Source organism: Doryrhamphus excisus, chromosome 20, assembly GCF_030265055.1.
Source record: "Doryrhamphus excisus isolate RoL2022-K1 chromosome 20, RoL_Dexc_1.0, whole genome shotgun sequence".
Classification (NCBI taxonomy): domain Eukaryota; kingdom Metazoa; phylum Chordata; class Actinopteri; order Syngnathiformes; family Syngnathidae; genus Doryrhamphus; species Doryrhamphus excisus.
In genome coordinates, this window is record NC_080485.1 from 11,794,126 (window position 1) to 11,812,553 (window position 18,428).

General features: G+C 42.4%; 2 protein-coding genes across 5 annotated transcripts; both read left to right on the top strand.

Annotated features, from left to right (window-relative positions):
- The first annotated feature begins 403 nt into the window (after nt 1-403).
- Nucleotides 404-7,954, top strand: LOC131108003 (polyribonucleotide nucleotidyltransferase 1, mitochondrial). Its single transcript, XM_058058583.1, has 28 exons — nt 404-613; nt 1,180-1,240; nt 1,330-1,404; nt 1,488-1,593; nt 1,682-1,731; nt 1,803-1,866; nt 1,945-1,992; nt 2,055-2,168; nt 2,251-2,437; nt 3,416-3,467; nt 3,536-3,593; nt 3,672-3,768; nt 3,844-3,946; nt 4,014-4,084; nt 4,181-4,217; nt 4,532-4,598; nt 4,683-4,772; nt 4,840-4,893; nt 4,971-5,080; nt 5,158-5,229; nt 5,320-5,383; nt 6,096-6,179; nt 6,256-6,339; nt 6,409-6,515; nt 6,881-6,936; nt 7,036-7,114; nt 7,195-7,242; nt 7,319-7,954. The coding sequence occupies exons 1-28, from the start codon at nt 495-497 to the stop codon at nt 7,481-7,483; spliced, it is 2,322 nt and encodes a 773-aa protein (XP_057914566.1). The 5' UTR covers nt 404-494; the 3' UTR covers nt 7,484-7,954.
- Nucleotides 7,955-8,250: 296 nt separating this feature from the next.
- LOC131108002 (serine/threonine-protein phosphatase 4 regulatory subunit 3-like) lies at nt 8,251-18,149 on the top strand. 4 transcript variants are annotated; one of them, XM_058058581.1, is made up of 16 exons: nt 8,261-8,951; nt 9,471-9,526; nt 9,806-9,904; nt 10,371-10,994; nt 12,062-12,139; nt 13,593-13,709; nt 13,800-13,916; nt 14,014-14,145; nt 14,241-14,343; nt 14,428-14,469; nt 15,047-15,205; nt 15,290-15,459; nt 15,549-15,688; nt 16,603-16,751; nt 16,838-16,968; nt 17,184-18,149. In XM_058058581.1, the coding sequence occupies exons 1-16, from the start codon at nt 8,810-8,812 to the stop codon at nt 17,283-17,285; spliced, it is 2,361 nt and encodes a 786-aa protein (XP_057914564.1). In that variant the 5' UTR covers nt 8,261-8,809; the 3' UTR covers nt 17,286-18,149. The 4 variants fall into 4 exon arrangements, with proteins under 4 accessions (XP_057914562.1, XP_057914563.1, XP_057914564.1 ...); XM_058058582.1 differs by having other exon boundaries at nt 8,269-8,951; nt 16,841-16,968; XM_058058579.1 differs by having other exon boundaries at nt 8,251-8,951; nt 14,241-14,469.
- Nucleotides 18,150-18,428: the final 279 nt, after the last annotated feature.

Sequence of the window (18,428 nt, forward strand, 5' to 3'; positions counted from 1 at the left end):
TCGATCCATGTATTACAAACTAGTAGTAAATTGAGAATGTAATTTTAATTATTGACCGTTAATAATAAACTATTAGTTTACAATGAAGTAAATAAATAAGTGTCCCGTGTAAAAATGAATTGTATTTGTACTGGTGCGTCCGCCACATATTTTGAACGGTTAGTTTATCAAGTTGTGTCGTTACAATTTCCAGTCCGCAGCTTAAGCCTGCTATACAATAAAAAAAATATTATAAAATTCAAATTTTGCCCCTGGTAACGTCCTTGGTCCTTGAAAGTAACAATTGATTTTGAAGTATAAACCGGACCGATACGCTTCTACGATTTGTCCTGTTGCAAATCGGACCGCTTTTGTTGTCGGACAGTCAACAACAACATCCAATCGGAATCATCCTTCCCAAAGTCACTTCCGCACATGTGACCCCCTGTCATGGAGTCCCGCACGCGTCTGTCTGCGTCGTAAAGTCACTGTTTTCTTCAATTGTTTTTTTAATAATGTGGTTTTTACGATATATAGGACGTTCTATTCCTCGCCGCCATGTTCGTTTGTGCCACCAGAGTGTTTACAGAAGTCATGAAAACGTACGACGTGTGGGAGTGGACCTTGGAGAGAAGTGAGTTGACTTTTCCTTACTCCCATTCATTTTCTCATTCATGGAGTAGTTTCGATTTACTCGGAAGGGCTACTAAGATTTAGCATCACCAGAAACGCTGTAAAGTCCTGAAATGCTTAGCTAAGCCTAATTTCATGAATAATACATAATGGGAAACGTGTAATTGTAGGTTTCTTTAACATACAGAATCGAGAAACGAATGTATTAAAGGTTTTGAATGGGTTTGTATTTGATGCAGTCAAAGCAAAACATGGCTTCGTAGTTTTTGACAAGAAAAGAGGTCAGGTGTCATTTTGGTCTACTCCTCTTCACTGACACCATCCAAGACCTCAAGGTTTTGACGGATCAGACCATCAAAGTCCTATCCAGTATGCTAATGTACTTATATGGAAGACCCATACATTCTCCATGTTTGATGTTGCGGTGGTTTTGTCTGTGTCATTTTCATCATTTCTCTGCCTCCAAAAACATCAACGTGATACCAAAGCACTCAATTTTGGTGTCATCACAAAAAAATTCAACATTGGTTGTAAAATATGTATTGTATGTATGTGTGTGACTTGTAGAAAGCTCGAGATCTCCTCTGGGAGGTTGGCAAAGTTTGCTGATGGAGCTGCTGTAGTTCAGGTAGGTCCATGACCATTGTTATCACCTTCCATCATATAGTCATCCATGTTATAGCATTGCTAACTTGTTTTTTGTTCTGCTATCTGAAGCTGGGCGACACCTCCGTGATGGTGACGGCTGTCAGCAAAACCAAACCATCTCCATCTCAGTTTATGCCTCTTGTGGTACGCCAACCCTTGCATGTAGCATTGATATATTTGCGCAGGAAGAAGCTCAAAATGCTAAATAACGTGGCGATTATTCACAGGTGGACTACAGACAAAAAGCGGCGGCAGCCGGCCGAATCCCGACTAACTATTTAAGGCGAGAGCTGGGCACCACTGACCATGAGATTCTCACCAGCAGACTCATAGGTGACTTGATGAGAAATCCTTCTTTATATTAACTTGATTGTGTTATTGCTAATTTATGCTGTTTATTTTTGCTTTTTTCAATGTTCAGACAGGTCCATTCGGCCTCTTTTCCCTCCCGGTTACTTTTATGACACTCAGGTGTGTTTCCGTTTCTGCACATTTTACTGTTTTCTTTTGTTAACATGAAATAAGAATAAAGTTGCCTGTAGATCCTGTGTAACTTGCTCGCGGTGGACGGTGTCAACGATCCAGATGTACTCGCCATCAACGCAGGTAATGATGCAATATTCCACTTTGAGGCCATAGATACTGCGATTGTTTTTTAAGTGATCTATTGTCTTGCTTTTACAGCCTCGGCTGCTCTGGCTCTTTCTGACATCCCTTGGAATGGACCCATTGGTAAGCAATCCTTTGGATCGGTTGGAATCCATTGTGTCAATTCACAAACGTATGTGTTGCAGGTGCCGTTCGTATGGGAATGGTTGATGGCGAGTTACTGGTCAACCCCACCAGGACAGAAATGGCCTCCAGTACTCTTAACATGATTGTAGCTGGAGCCCCTAGCAGTCAAGTGGGTAGGTCTTTAAGAAAATAAAATCAGTCATCTACTTTTTGAAGGCTTTGGCGCTCATCTCTTGTTTCTTTGTTCGTTTTCAGTGATGATAGAAGCGTCGGCGGAGAACATGCTGCAGCAGGACTTCGCCCACGCGGTGAAAATAGGAGTCAAACACTCCCAGCAGATCATCCTGGCCATCCAGCAGCTGGCGCGCGAGCTCAAAGTGACCAAGCGCACGCCTGTTAAAGTGTTCTCAGCCCCGGCGGACATGGTGGCCCACATTCGACAGTAAGATTCATGCTGATGGTTGAGATGTGATTGGATGCTGGCGCTCTTATAAGTGAGGACTTGGGCTCAATCGCAGAAGCCACAATTTTAAAACTATGATTATTGTTAGGGATGATATCGCTATTGGATTTTTTCCTGATCATGAAAACCGATATTTTTTTTAAAATGCTTTATACAGCATTTTTTGGGTGTATGTTTCACATATCGGTATCTGCTGATATCGGTATCAAAAACTGAAAGTTGGCCAATAAAAATCGTCATCAGTTTTCGGCAAAAAAGCCAAAACTCTTATTAAAAACACAGTCTACTGTTGGGGCCGTAACCCACGACAAGCTCAAACTCAACTCTGAACCTCTTACATCACTTCCTGTCCTCCGCACATTTGTCCACCCGCAAGGTTGCAAGCCGGTTGCAAGCCGGGGTTTTATCTACACTTACATTGAGTAATGCAGATGCAAGGGTGACTATATGGGTGTCATGTTATGATTAGAAGGCTCTAATAATGTTAAAAGGTACATCCTGGACTGGTGGCCAGCCAATCACAGGGCACATATAGACAAACAACCATTCACACTCACATTCATACCTATGGACAATTTGGAGTCGCCAATTAACCTAGCATGTTTTTGGAATGTGGGAGGAAACCGGAGTACCCGGAGAAAACCCACGCATGCACGGGGAGAACATGCAAACTCCACACAGAGATGGCCGAGGCTGGAATTGAACTTGGGTCTCCTATCTGTGAGGCCCGTGTGCTAACCACTGGACCTCCGTGCAGCCTGTGTCTATATACATATATATATTTCTATATACTGTACATTATAGATGTCACATTACTTTTGTGAATAATTCATGGTAGTCTGTTTTACATCAGAAAAAAAACACGAGGTAACGAACAAGTTGTCATTTTCAAACAAGACGAAACACCATTCCATTCATGGCCTCAGTCATAACTTTTTTTTTCATATTTTCATGCAGATCAACTTCTGAGAAGATTTATGCTGTTTTCACTGATCACACTCATGATAAGGTAAGCATCAACCCCCCCGTTCCCCCTGTGGGGGTTTATATAAAGTGTTTAACAACTGTCATACGTAGATTTCAAGAGATGAAGCCATCAACAAGGTTCGACTAGAAAGTGAAGAGGAACTAAAAGGTACATTTTTGTTTGCGGGGTAACACAAAGAAACATGTTCATTATTAGTTATGATGAAATCCTTTCTTTACTTTACAGACAAATTCCCTCAAGCTGAACCTTTTGAGGTCATCGAGTCCTTCAACACCGTGAGCAAAGAGATCTTTAGGAACTTGGTGCTGAACGAGTACAGGAGGTATACAAGATGTACTTTCCAATTTCTCTACTCTCCATGATAGAATCCGTTTAAAACACGTGATTGTATGTTTAGATGTGATGGGAGGGAGCTCAGTGCCTTGAGGAACATCTCCTGTGACGTCGACCTCTTTAAACCGCTTCACGGTTCAGCTTTGTTCCAGCGGGGGCAAACCCAGGTGTGTTGGAGAGGCTTTAGTTAGGACAAAGGTTTGATTCCAAGTCATGTTTGTGGTTGTTTTTCAGGTTCTGTGCAGCGTCACGTTTGATTCGCTGGAATCCAGCGTTAAGACAGACATCATCACCACAGCATTAAGGTAATTCAGTGGTAGTGGATATCGTGAAGACGCGGGTTCGATTCTCCACGTCTCATCTCTGTGTGGAGTTTGCATGATTTGTTTTTCTGTCAACAGTGGCATCAAGGACAAGAACTTCATGCTTCATTATGAAGTAAGTCAACTCCTTTTTGTCTCGTTGTCCTACACTCGGAGTGTCCAAAAATGCAGCACGTTGTAGAAATAAAATTAAACAAACAAAACCCCAGCAAAATGTGGAAAAATAAAAATAAAAATAAAAATAAAAATAATGGAAATAATAGAAATAGAAATAATGGAAAAAATAGAAATAGAAATAATGGAAAAAATAGGAATAGAAAAAATGGAAAAAATAGAAATAGAAAAAATGGAAAAAATAGAAATAGAAAAAATAGAAATAGAAATAATAGAAATAAAAATAATAAACCTTTTTAATTCTTGTTATTCCAGTTTCCACCCTATGCAACCAATGAGATCGGAAAGATGGGAGGTCTAAACCGCAGAGAGCTCGGACACGGTCAGCATGGATTCCGTTCCTCCTAATCCACAAGCAACACACACTGGACACTTGATTAGGAACACTCAATGTGTGTGTTTGCAGGCGCCCTGGCTGAGAAAGCGCTGAGGCCCGTCATCCCCAAAGACTTCCCTTTTACCATCAGGGTCACTGCCGAGGTCCTGGAGTCAAACGGTGAGGGTCTGGTGGATGATGACCTCGTTCCTCACTGTTTATTCACGCGCCTTGCGTTACTTCTCAGGGTCTTCATCCATGGCTTCGGCATGCGGAGGCAGCCTCGCTCTCATGGACGCAGGTATTCTTCACAAAATGTGTTGAAATATTACTTAGTGCAAAAGGAAAAGCGGATACTTGAGTTCTGCTGTCTACCAGGCGTGCCCATCACTTCTGCTGTGGCTGGTGTCGCCGTGGGCCTCATCTCCAAGTCCAACCCAGAGAAACCTACAGAGATTCTCGACTACAGACTGCTCACCGACATTCTGGTAAAATCTGGTGAAATAACAGCGACTATAAAGCACTTAGAAATCCGACGATGAGGTTGTTTTTTTGGGGCGAACAGGGAATAGAAGACTACCTTGGAGACATGGACTTCAAGCTGGCAGGAACAAACAAAGGCATCACTGCTTTACAAGTAACACGGACGCCGACATCTTGAAGTGTTTTTTTTTTTCCCCCACAACACCAGTTGCTCACTTATTTACTCCGCTTGTTACATCTCCAGGCTGACGTGAAGATTCCAGGTTTGCCTCTCAGGGTGGTCATGGAGGCCATCCAGCAGGGCACAGGTAGGGTTTATACACGTAGACACGTAGATTTCAGCTATTTTATTATACCTTGCCAAGGGACAATACTGTAGAAAGTAAACTCGGTGATACTTTAGAGTAGTCAGTGTACAGCTTGTACAGCAGTATACATTTGCTCTCCATTTAAAATGCTTCAACATGCAGCCATTATTTTTATAAATAGCTATCTCAAATGGTTGTCAACTAGTTATTATTATTATTATTATTAACAGCTATTATTATTATTGTTATTAACAGCTGACAACACAAGTGAGTACACCTCACAGCACCATTGTATCTTGCAATGCATTAACCAGAGCTCTACTGATTCCATTGGTGGAGATGGTTCCTTCGTTGGTGCACCTTCCGCTTCAGCTTCCTCAGCCAGGCACTCAACATCTTGGAGGTCTTTTGGGGCTCCTTATTTGGGAAAACTGCCATGCAACCCAATTTCCGCTTCAGTGTCACCCACTGTACATGCTCCCAGTGTCGGCAGCACTCATGCATGTTGTAACTTGTGTTGCTAACGTGTGTTGACTCATGTTCAGTGAATCGATACTGCTATACAAGCTGTACACCGACTACTCTAAAGCATATCATCTCTATTGTGTTGTGTCTTGACAAGGTATACTGTCCTTAAACATGGGTGTTCTTACTTCTGTATACAGTAATTGTAATGTGGGGGATTTGGTAAGCTCTTTTAATGACATTTCAGTGGCAAAGCGAGAAATCCTGGGCATCATGAACAAATGTATACCAAAGCCGAGGGCAGCCAGGAAGGAGAACGGGCCAGTCGTCGGTGAGTTTTGGATAGAAACGAGTATAACCTTTTGACCTAATGAAGTTAAAGAACATTATGGCTCGTGCGTCTGCAGAGAACGTGCACGTTCCTGTGTCCAGACGGGCTCGCTTTGTGGGCCCAGGAGGGTACAACCTTCGCAGATTACAAGCTCAAACAGGTAACATCGGTTGTTTGGTTTTTATATATGGTCAGTATATATGTGGAAGGCTTTGGTGTCGTTTTTAAGGTGTGACAATAAGTCAGGTGGACGAGGAGACTTTCTCCGTGTTTGCACCCACGCCGGGAGCCCTCAGCGAGGCGCAGGACTTCATCAGTGAGATCTGTAGAGATGATGTGAGCCTCCAACCTGTTTCTTTTTTAATTTAAGCAAATTTAATATAAAATAACCACAAAGATTCATTCATGTTGTTCAACTAAATCAGGTACCGAATTTTCAAAAAGCTAAGGACTAGTTTAACACTGCTGACATAGATTGTCTATTTAACAGATTACTTGTAAGCAGCAAGCAGTCAACAAAAATGCAGAGGAGTGATTTGCACTTGAACATACTTTAGATGGGTAATGGTAAAGGTTTTATTTGTTTCCAACATCCGTAGCAAAGTTTACCACTTGCCCAATTCAAAATTCGATGACTGATAATTTGTCCAATCGTCTACTATGACTATTCGTGTGTACATAAAGTGCATTTTCTGTTGCAGCAAGAGCAGCAACTAGAATTTGGTGCTATTTACACTGCCACCATCACTGAAGTAAGGTAAGTACATGCCCTTAAAAAAACATGGAATGGCTGTTTTCAATGGTAACTGAGATTTTTTTTTATTGTATTTATTATTTTTTTTGTTCTGTGCTGCAGGGACATTGGCGTCATGGTGAAGCTCTATCCCAACATGAGCGCCGTGCTTCTGCACAACTCCCAGCTGGACCACAAACGGGTACGTAGCTCGCCCTCTGCAACATGTTTGCAATTCCAGTCACCATTTAGATGTCTTTTTTTTTTTTCGCCCCCTCATAGATCAAACATCCAAGTGCTCTGGGTTTAGACGTGGGGCAGCAGATTCAGGTTGGCCGTCACAGGAAGCATTTCTTATGAGCAAACAGTCCACACTCTAAGCTTCACACGGTGACTCTTTCACCAGGTCAAGTATTTTGGACGGGACCCCACAGACGGCAGAATGAGACTGTCTCGGAAAGTCCTCCAGTCTCCTGCAGCCACGGTGGTGAAGACGCTGAGCGAGAAGCAGAGCATTTCCATGGGATCCAACGCAAACAACACAACAGATTCATTAGCTGATCTCAAGTGAATGACACTAAATGCCAACCATCTGGTGGACGTGGATGTGGCACTTGAAGGCAGTCCAGCCTGGATGCGGAGCACGAGTTATAAACTTGCTCTGTTTTGCATTTACTGTGACAAAGTGACTTTCGAGCTGCAAGGAATTATGTGACAGACAAAGGCAGAGTATGAAAGGTGTAAAATATTGTTTTTAAATATCAGTGGTCCACTTGGGTGGGATATGTCATTACCTTTCACAATACAGCAGTGACCAGTAGTCCTGTATCTACAGTATGTATCTAGCTATCAATCTGAGTCAGTCATTATGTAAATAAACTTTTTGGATTGTGCTTTACTGTGACTGTGTCCTAATTGTCGGGGTAATTGGAAAAACCCACACATGTGACCATCTTTATATTTTCAATTTACATTTTATGTCATTTTGGGAACATTCATTACCACAAAGCAATGAGTTTTATCCAGAAATCTGCCTTTCCAAAGATAATCAGTTTAATTGAAGAAAATAATAAAAGTCCCAATTATCAGGGTATATATTTGATAAACTAAATAATTATTTGTTTGATAAACTAAATAATGTGGCAGTCAGACAGTGATGTGCATCTCTAAGGATGATAATGCTCATTAAATATGATTATTGTTGGGGGCGTCATTGCATAGTAGTAGTGTTTCTAATGTTGTGTCCGTCTAATGGTGTTTAATAAAGTTTTTTCAAAAAAACGTCAGCATGATGCACACGCACGTTTCCAGTCCCAATTGTAAACATGAAGTTTTTAAATATAACTCATTAAATATGTATGTAAAAATTAATTTTGGCACAAAATTTAATACGTAATTACAATATAAAGTAAAGTAATTGTAGTTGATTGTTATCGTGATTGTAGCGTGAATTGGTTCGTTTGTTTGACATGTTTTTGAGGATTTGCGTTTTAGTTTTATTAAGTTCGTTGCGTTACGTGATTTTCATGATAAGAATTGGTAATTATTTCCTCTTTGGGTGCATTTGATTGACGTCGAGCGACCCAAAGAGCAGAAGATCGGATTACAAGATGGCGCCCAGTGGACGTTAGCGAGGAGGCCGCCGTAGTTGTTGTCTTCCTGGCATTTTTTTAAAAAAACTATTCCGAACGAGGGCTCCACTTTGACTTTTTCCGTCGCCGGGTATGCTAAGGAGGCAGTAGGCATTTCTCCAGCACTTTGGTTTCACGCTGCATGTTCCATAACATGCGGCTGCAAACAAAGTTGTCAGGCTAGGGAGGAAAACAGAAAGACGGCGAAAGGCGTAGTAGCTCGTTAGCAGTACAGCTAGCCTGCTAGCTCCCGGACTCCCTTCACAATGTCGGACACTCGGCGGCGTGTGAAGGTTTATACGCTGAACGAAGACCGACAGTGGGACGATCGGGGTACCGGGCACGTTTCGTCCACCTTTGTGGAGCGCCTCAAGGGGATATCTTTATTGGTTCGTGCCGAATCGGACGGTAAGTTCCCACGTTAGCAAAGCCACGCTAATGCTAGGTTAGCTAAGGTTAGCATTGTGTGCTCCGTTATTGTTGTTTGCTTTAACCGCGAGTCAAGCTTGTGTAGGGGAATCGGGAGCGAACTCTGTAGAGTGCGGTGCTGTTTCATCTAAAAATGTGTCTATCTTGTAGCCTTTGTTATAGCTGTTAGGACAATTTGTGCTAGCAAGCTAATTTCTTTAGCATTGGCGTGATAGCTTCAGCATGGGGGGCCCTTAAAGTCTGATCTTAATTGTATTTACACTTTTCTTTAAACCGGTTTCTTCTTGTACCCGACATTCGGTGTGTTTTTTCAAAAATCGCACATGTTTTGCGGTGACCAACAAGCTCTGTCGAACTTTGTCTTTGTCCGAAGCTAAACATAAGCCAGGTCTCACATTGTCTGTCCTTACTAGCATATAATAGATGGAAACTAACCAGCAAACAACTTCCTCGTTTTGTTTTTATTTCCCCAAGTCTAACTTGTTGATTTTGTTTTAGGATCACTTTTGTTAGAGTCGAAGATTAGCCCCAATACTGCATATCAAAAACAACAGGTAAGTGCTACTGTAGTCTGGATAAGCCACAAAAGCAAATCACAACACTTGAAACAATGTTTTATTTTTGCAATGTTTACTACCAAAATAGTTCAACTGTTTATAACGGTCACTTAAACCTCATACATAACCATTTGCATTCCTAGTTTGTATATTTTTTATTTGGAATTCTTTCATTTTCATGCAATGAACTGAATGAATGAGAATATTTACAGGCACAATCATTTTATATGTGTGCTAAACTATGCACATATTTTGTCGCATCATTATTTTTTGCAGGACACGCTGATCGTCTGGTCCGAGGCCGACAATTATGATCTGGCTTTGAGTTTCCAGGAGAAGGCAGGCTGCGATGAGATCTGGGAGAAGATTTGCCAGGTAAAGGCAAAGTCTAGTCTTGGTGTTGTTTTGAATAAGAAAGTTATGTCATGTGAAGGCTGGATATAATCATGATACTGCAGTATTGGGGTGCGTTGACACTTGTCATTTTTGATCTAATTATAACGGACAAGTGCGATTGCATGTCAGGTTAATTGGCGACTCCAAATAGTATGTATGTGAGTGTGAATGGTTGTTTGTCTATATGTGCCCTGTGATTGGCTGGCGACCAGTCCAGGGTGTACCCCGACAGCTGGGATAGGCTCCAGCACCCCTGCAACCATTGTGAGGATAAGCGGTAGAAAATGAATGCAATTTGACTCTTGAATACACTTGGATGCTCTCTAGTATTTCTAGTATTTCTCTAGTATTTCAAATCAGGGAAACAGAAAATAATTGTTTCTAGTGGTTGGCATGTAGAAAGTATGGCATTTAACCTTGTTTTTTTTTTATTTACGGACTTTAGGTGCAAGGGAAGGACCCCGCTCTGGACATCACCCAGGACCCCATTGACGAGTCAGAGGAGGAGCGTTTTGAGGAGATCCCAGAGACAAGCCACCTCGTCGAGCTGCCCCCCTGCGAGCTGAGCCGCCTGGAGGAGATAGCCGACCTGGTGACGTCGGTGTTGTCGTCGCCCATCCGTAGGGAAAAACTGGCTTTGGCCCTCATGAACGAAGGCTACCTCAAGAAACTGCTGGGCCTCTTCAGAGTGTGCGAGGACCTGGACAACAGGGAAGGCCTCCATCACCTCTATGAGATCGTCCGGGGCGTCCTGTTCCTCAACAAAGCCGCCCTCTTTGAGGTGATGTTCTCCGACGACTGCATCATGGACGTGGTGGGCTGTCTGGAGTACGACCCTGCGCTGGTCCAGCCCAAGCGGCACCGGGAGTTCTTGACCAAGACGGCAAAGTTCAAGGAGGTCATCCCCATCACGGACTCTGAGCTACGGCAGAAGATCCACCAGACCTACCGTGTGCAGTACATCCAGGACATCATCCTTCCCACGCCTTCGGTTTTTGAGGAGAACTTCTTGTCCACGCTTAACTCCTTCATCTTCTTCAACAAGGTGGAGATCGTCAGTATGTTGCAGGTATGAACAGACACTTTTGGATCACAATGACGGTCTACATCACTTCTTGGACAGGATTATTGCACATGCATTAATTACATGTTTTATTTTCAGCGGAAAAGTTGAAGTTTGTAATTTTATATTAAATTATTTATCAAGTTTCATGTTTTATTGTTATTGCGCAACATTATTATATCGTGGTTGTCCAGTGAATTGGAGTACAGGTATCTAAAATAGTTTACCATCCATAATTCAAGTCAAATAATTTTTCTTAGTATATCATATATTGTAGTGGTTCCCAAAGTGGCGTACATCAATTGCCATAGGGGGTACATGAATAAAAATGAAAAACAATTGGCACTAATGCACTCAAAATTACGATTGTGCCTGAATACCTCAAAGTCCGAAGACACCACAGCAGGAAGGAGAGGCCAGCCACAAGGGAGGGTTTTCGTCAGACCACAGAGTATTTTCCCCAAAGGTCTTGGGGATCATGAAGATGCTTTCTGGCAAAATTGCGACGATCCTCAATGTTCTTTTTGTTCAGCAGTGGATTTCGTACCGCCATACAGTATGGGGGAGTCATGAGCGCTGATGTTAACTGAGGCAAGTGAGGCCTGCAGTTCTTTGAATGTTGTTGTGGGGTCTTTTGTGACCTCTTAGATGAGTCGTTGTTGTGCTCTTGGGGTAATTTTGGTTGGCTGACCACCCCTGGGAAGGCTCACCATATGTTTTCCCCATTAGTGGGTAATGGCTCTCACAGTAGTTTGCTGGAGTCCTAAAGCTTTAGAAATGGCTTTATAGTCTTGGTTAATTGAGGGAGGGTGGCATCATTTTTTCACACAGGACCATGTAGGTTTGGATTTTTAAATAAGTTTCATTTAAAAACTGCATTTTGTTTGCTCTGAAACATTTGTGTGACCAAACAGTGTGACCAAAATGCCCAAAAAAAAAGAAATCAGAAAGGGGGCAAACACTTTTGCACACCACTGTATTATGGGTATGTCACATTTAACTTGCTGGATGCTCTACTAGGTTATTTCCTTTGGTGTTGATTTGTTCACCATCATTATTTTCCTATGCTGCAGGAGGATGAGAAGTTCCTCACTGAGGTTTTTGCACAGCTCACAGATGAATCCACAGAGGAGAGTAAACGGCGGGAACTTGTAAGTCAACACTTTTTTTTCAATGGACTCTGTTGGTATGGTAATATATACTTAACTTCTTGCATACCTGGGGTACAATTTAATAGAAACTTCCACTTGCTATAGTATAGTGGTCCTAGCTTGAGGTGGGCGATACTTCAAATTTTGGTATGAATCAATCCACCCATCCATCCATACATTTTCTACACCACTTATCCTCAGTCCAATTCCAACTAAATGCAGGGCTGAGACTTCTTTGGTAACATTTTTCAATTTGTCGAACATGATTATCAGAATAAAACATAGGACAAGACAAATATTTGAGGTAATCGACAAACATTTTAATGACACGTTTATGACAACAATTTAAGAATATACATTGGTACCTCAGTTTTCCTTATTTCCTTCCAAAATGTCAGACGGAAACACAAGCAATTTTTGGAATTTTTTCCCACCCCAACTAGTAGGTCTCCCTGAGTTTTTTTTGTTTTTTTTTAACACATTACACGTTACCAGTGCTGTTGAAAACCTAACATTAAAATGCTAAAGCTACTTACCATTGAGCGACACCTTGAAGTAACCTCTTCGGACTGTCCAGTCTCTACTTCCGGATCGGATTCGGGATCCAACATATATGGCTGTATGTTAAAACCGGACATTTAAAAAATATATCTCCCTTTATTATCAAGTCCTATAAAGTTGGGGTTGCAGCTAGCGACACAACACTGGAAATCCTCAAACTACAAACTATGTGTGGGATACATTAAAACAGACTGTTTACAGACTGTCGTGGAAAGCACGAAATCCAAAGAAATACAATTGGATTATGTGCATATTCTGGAAGCTCTAGAAAGCTTTGTGTGCATGCTATCATGTGTAGCTGCTCTATAGGATTCCACAACTCAATACAAAAGGCCGAAAAATGATCATAATAGATCCCCTTTAATTGATTATGGTGACAGGCCTACCACCCTGGTAGTGGTACTATCGATATTTGGATCAATCCCCCTCCCATAGTAGTAATGCCTTACAAACTAGTACAATACAATTGCAACGTGATGTCATGTATTCAAAGCAGTCACGTCTTTACTGGACAAGTGGAACTGATTTTTTAAAAATATATTAACTTATGGCCAGCGTGTACTTCACATTCACATAGAATGGACGCATGCACCAGATGTAACATTGAGGACATTTTAATCTGTAGTCCTTAAACACGTCATAGTCATCACCTGACACTCATGCTTGGTACACATGAAAGATCGTGTAAGTGAGATCCAACACTTAACATCATATACAATAAAATGACATAAGCATAAACAGTGACATGTACTCATGCAATTGACATACAACAGTACATATCACACATCATACATGAGAAAAACTTCATATCACAGCTGCTTATTGTTAAAAAAATACTTACACCAAGCTTTGTTGTTGTTCCTTAACCGTGTTTTGAATCTCTTATGCTCAGGTGAACTTCGTCAAGGAGTTCTGTGCGTTCTCGCAAACGCTGCAGCCTCAAAACAGGGACGCCTTCTTCAAAATGCTGGCAAATCTCGGCATTTTGCCTGCGCTGGAAATAGTCATGGTGAGGCGCTGTGCATATTTCGGGTGGAATTACTGTGAGGATTGAGTGGGAATTTCAGCTGCTGTTTGCTGTTTTGTTTTTCTCCTCCAGGGAATGGATGACCTGCAGGTGAGGGCGGCGGCCACAGACATCTTCTCCTACCTGGTGGAATTCAGCCCGTCCATGGTCAGAGAGTTTGTCATGCAGGAGCCACAGCAGACTGATGATGTAAGCAGTCAAGTACCCTTCGTATATACGTACATTTGATTGACGTTCTTCTTTGTGCCTTTCAGTGTCAGCGTGCTGACTTTGTGTTTGTTTCCAGGACGTGCTCCTCATCAATGTCGTCATCAAGCAAATGATTTGCGACTCTGACCCCGAGTTAGGCGGCGCCGTCCAGCTGATGGGGCTGCTCAGGACGCTAATCGACCCTGAAAACATGCTGGCCTCCACCAATGTAGGCACAACTCGACACTCTTAGAGAAGCCAGAAGTCTGTATTCTGTATATGAAGCGTTTACCAGGAATCACACGCCTCTCTGTGTCCTTCCAGAAAACGGAAAAGACGGAATTCCTGAGTTTCTTCTACAAGTACTGCATGCACGTTCTAACCGCACCGCTGCTGGCCAACACGGCTCATGACAAAAACTCAAAGGGTGAGCGGGGCTGCAGACATGCTACGTTCTCAATGTGTGCGACAAATGGAGGTTCTCACTCTTTTATGCTTGCTTTTTCCAAAGATTTACAAGAGGGATCCACCAAGATCAACCCTGTGTGTCCAGGTTAGTTCTGTTCCCTTCCATGACACGAGTCTTCAAACGTTTCTTAAATGTACTGGCAAAGTTTTGAGTAGCATTTTAACGTTTCAACTCCCCGTCTTTGAACTCACAGCTCTCATGTCAGGAACTAACTGACAGATAGTTTGCAGAAAGTCAGACTTTATTTTCAGATGTGTAGTGAAGCCTGTCTTTTCCATAGTGGTGGGCGTGTATATACTGGTCATATATCTCATTTCATATGTCATATAATTAAAATTGTTAAACTGTTATTACTTTTTAGTTGTTTATATTGTTTATTTTGTTACTGTTTAACTGGTTATGTCCTCTTTGCTGCTGTGCAATGTACATTTCCCCACTGAGGGACGAATTAAGGTATATCTAATCTAATCCAATCCATGGGGCAGGCTCATCCTAAGTGTTTCCACCAATCATGTCCTTCATAAAAAATAAAGCAAACGCATGAGGGAGATGATGGATATAACAATACTGTTGGAATCTCATTAAAAAGTCACTTTGGCATCTTCGAGGACGTTAAAAACAAAAAAATCCAATCAGTAAAAGTTCTCAACCTTTTCTATAGATAACTTTCAGACGGCTCAGCTGTTGGCGCTGATCCTGGAGCTGCTGACCTTCTGTGTGGAGCACCACACGTACCACATCAAGACCTACATCATGAATAAAGACCTGCTGAGGAGAGTGCTTGTGCTCATGAACTCCAAGCACACCTTCCTTGCTCTTTGTGAGTATACATTATAGAAACACACACACACACACACTACAGCCTGATTCGTACCAAGTTGACTTCTGTGTGCGTCGGTCCAAGGCGCCCTGCGTTTCATGCGCAGGATCATCGGTCTCAAGGACGAGTACTACAACCGCTACATCATCAAAGGGAACCTGTTTGAGCCGGTCATCAACGCCCTGCTGGACAACGGCACGCGATACAACCTCCTCAACTCGGCCATCATCGAGCTCTTTGAGTTCATCAAAGTGGTGAGTCCTTGACAAAAAAAAAGGGTTCATTCATGTTGAGGCGCCCCGATTGGATGGTTTGGACACCGGCCGTCTTTTTTTGTTTGCAGGAGGACGTCAAGTCCCTCATTGCTCACATCGTGGACAACTTCTACAAAGCACTTGAATCCATCGAGTACGTGCAGACCTTCAAGGGCCTGAAAGATCGATACGAGCAGGAGAAAGACAGGCAGAGTCAGAAGCTCACAAGGTTTGGACGCTTTTGGAATGATGTTGACGGTCCATCTGTGTGGACGAACTCAGCAGCTCTGTTTGTGACCCAACTACATATTTTACACCTCTGATCCAGATACCTGAATACCTGAAAGGAACTACAAATGCGTCAGTTATATGTCTTCTATTGTGTTATTTACACAATATTTACACATTATTTATACTTGCCAAATAAGCCCCTCTATCTGCCCACACGCACACACTCAACTTATATAATAATAATAATAATAATAATAATAATAATACATTTTATTTGTATAGCGCTTTTCAAAATACTCAAATGAATAAAAGCAAGTAAACAGAGTAAAAGATACATTCATTCGTTAATACACAGTTAAAACATGAGTAAAAGCGGACGGGGCACAGCAGTCAGATATAAAAAGTTAGACATTAAAAACATTAAATTACTATTATACTATTAAATAATATATTATATAATAATTTTAATGTCTAACTTTTTATATCTGACTGCTGTGCCCCGCCCGCTTTTACTCATGTTTTAACTGTGTATTAACGAATGAATGTATCTTTTACTCTGTTTTTTGTATATTATATATATATAAATTATTATTTATTCAAAATTATTTAAATAATTTGTAATTTACTGTTTACGCTGTACATTGTTCATATTTGATGTCATCTATTTATTCTCCACATTATTATTATTTATTATAGGGGAGCCAGGCAACGACATTTCGTTGGCAATTTCACTGCTGTGTTATTGTGCAACGACAATACAGGAAGTCCATCCATCCATTCATTCATTCAATGTCTCTAGGGGTCTAATAATGTTACATGTAGAAGATTGTAAACATGTTCTCTATGAAAATCATAGAATAATTTTCATCCCTATTAAGTATCCTCATCGTGATGCGTTCGTGTCATTTCAAGATTTCGCAGAGATGCTCGATCTTTGGACGAGGACGAAGAGCTGTGGTTGAACGACGAGGAAGACGACGACGAAGCAGACGCCGTGGACAAGAGCCGAATGGAGGACGACTACTCTGACGGCTACGGCAAATACATGGAGGCCAAAAAAGGTAAACGGCAGCTCTGCTTCGGAATAACACAAAGTCCACCTTTTAGGACTCTCCTTCCAAGGTGAGCCAACTCTGCGTTGTCTCAGCAGGCGCCGCCAACGGAGCCAACAACGGCAAAGCCGCCGCTCTCCCGCCATCCTCGCCCGCCGCCACACCCAACAACAGCTCGACATCCTCGGTCAAGACGGTCGCTCTGCCCGCCTCTCCTGTAGTGAAGGTAAAACTAAAGTAACGTGATTGGCTAACGGTACTTCTAGACACTATTATTATGATTATCTAAAGGCTGCATTCCAAATCTATTTAAATACCACCTCTACAATTATCACCCGCTTCCAGTTCATACTGGTTTCCAAATACGGTCTGGCCATAACGGTATTTCCCAGTACATAAATCGAGGTTTGATGTTGTCAATGTGACAAATGTTCCTCTTAGACGACTCTGGTTGGCTTGGTGGACTACCCTGACGACGAGGATGAAGAGGAAGAAGACGAGGAGGAGCACTCCCCGAGAAAGCGTCCCCGCCTGAGCTGTTAAGGCTGAATGTCCCCCCCAGTGTCGCGTAGGTCCCGCCGGGACGGGCGTCACGGTCCCTCCTGTTCTCTAGCTGGACTTGGTCACTGGTGCCCCCCCTGGAACTGTTCGGACCACGTCAAGGCGGAATTAAGACCACCTCGCTCCATTCCTCCTCCCGAGGACCTTCACTAACCTTTAACTAACTCACGGCTCGCCTCCTCCATCGCCGTCCCAGGTCTGACCCACACTGTCCTCCTAGCCCTCCACACCGACGCCACCAGAGAGGCTACAGCGGAAATACAAGTGCCAAGGCCGTCTCCTGTTTGCTGCCTCTGTTGCTATAGCAACAGAGGCTAATGTGCTACAGGAATCGCCTCATCCCCACCTCCCTCCCCCCATCCAAGCCCGAGCCGCTGAGCTACGCGATGGAGGCAGCCCGTGGACACACCGTGCCACAGGCCAGTCAGGCTAGCAGGACTAGCCCTCGTAGTTGTTAGGACGCTTGACTGGCCGCTCCATGTCGTTGGTCACGCATGTCCAACTGTGAACCAGGAACACAGGAGCAGGACTCAACGCCACAAGACACGTCTCAGGCGACCAGGGATCCCGTATTTCACCACTTTTGTTAAAAAGTACTGTACAGATGATGATTTTTTTTTTCCCTTTTGCCTCTTTTTAAATCATTTGCCCGTTTCATTTGGAAAGGGGGACAGCAATACTCACCCAACTGTTTTTTTTTTTTTTAATTTGTAATCATCGCACAGCGGTGGTGTCATTGTTCTCCCTTTCAGTCCAGTTCCTTTGATTCAATGTAAGTTGCAAATGCTGGTTTTAAAAAAACAAACAAACATTAAAACTGCAGTAAATTCACTTTTGCAGCCAACATTTTGGGATGTCTTGAGTTTTGAATTTTAGATGTATTTTTTGTACTTACTAGTAAGTCTACACGTGGCCATTCTTACCCTTCTGGTGCTATTTGACTTTTTCCCTCTCCTGGCACACATTCAATCTGAACATTTGTACCTCGGCCCATTACTTCTATTCAGCTGTTTCTACAATTTGCCTTACTTTGTGGGTTATTTCCAGTCTTATTTCAAGTTTTATTTCTATTGAGTATTGAGTAAGTGGTGTCTGTCAAATTGCAGATAGGGAGGAGCAATGCCA

Bases quoted from the DNA above. Each gene is read 5' to 3' on its own strand.
- LOC131108003 (XM_058058583.1), top strand. From the start codon at position 495: ATGTGGTTTTTACGATATATAGGACGTTCTATTCCTCGCCGCCATGTT. The intron at 1,241-1,329 runs GTAGGTCCATGA...TGCTATCTGAAG, and splicing joins ATGGAGCTGCTGTAGTTCAG to CTGGGCGACACCTCCGTGAT. The intron at 1,405-1,487 runs GTACGCCAACCC...GATTATTCACAG, and splicing joins CTCAGTTTATGCCTCTTGTG to GTGGACTACAGACAAAAAGC.
- LOC131108002 (XM_058058579.1), top strand. From the start codon at position 8,810: ATGTCGGACACTCGGCGGCGTGTGAAGGTTTATACGCTGAACGAAGAC. The intron at 13,917-14,013 runs GTAAGCAGTCAA...GTTTGTTTCCAG, and splicing joins AGCCACAGCAGACTGATGAT to GACGTGCTCCTCATCAATGT. The intron at 15,460-15,548 runs GTGAGTCCTTGA...TTTTGTTTGCAG, and splicing joins TCTTTGAGTTCATCAAAGTG to GAGGACGTCAAGTCCCTCAT.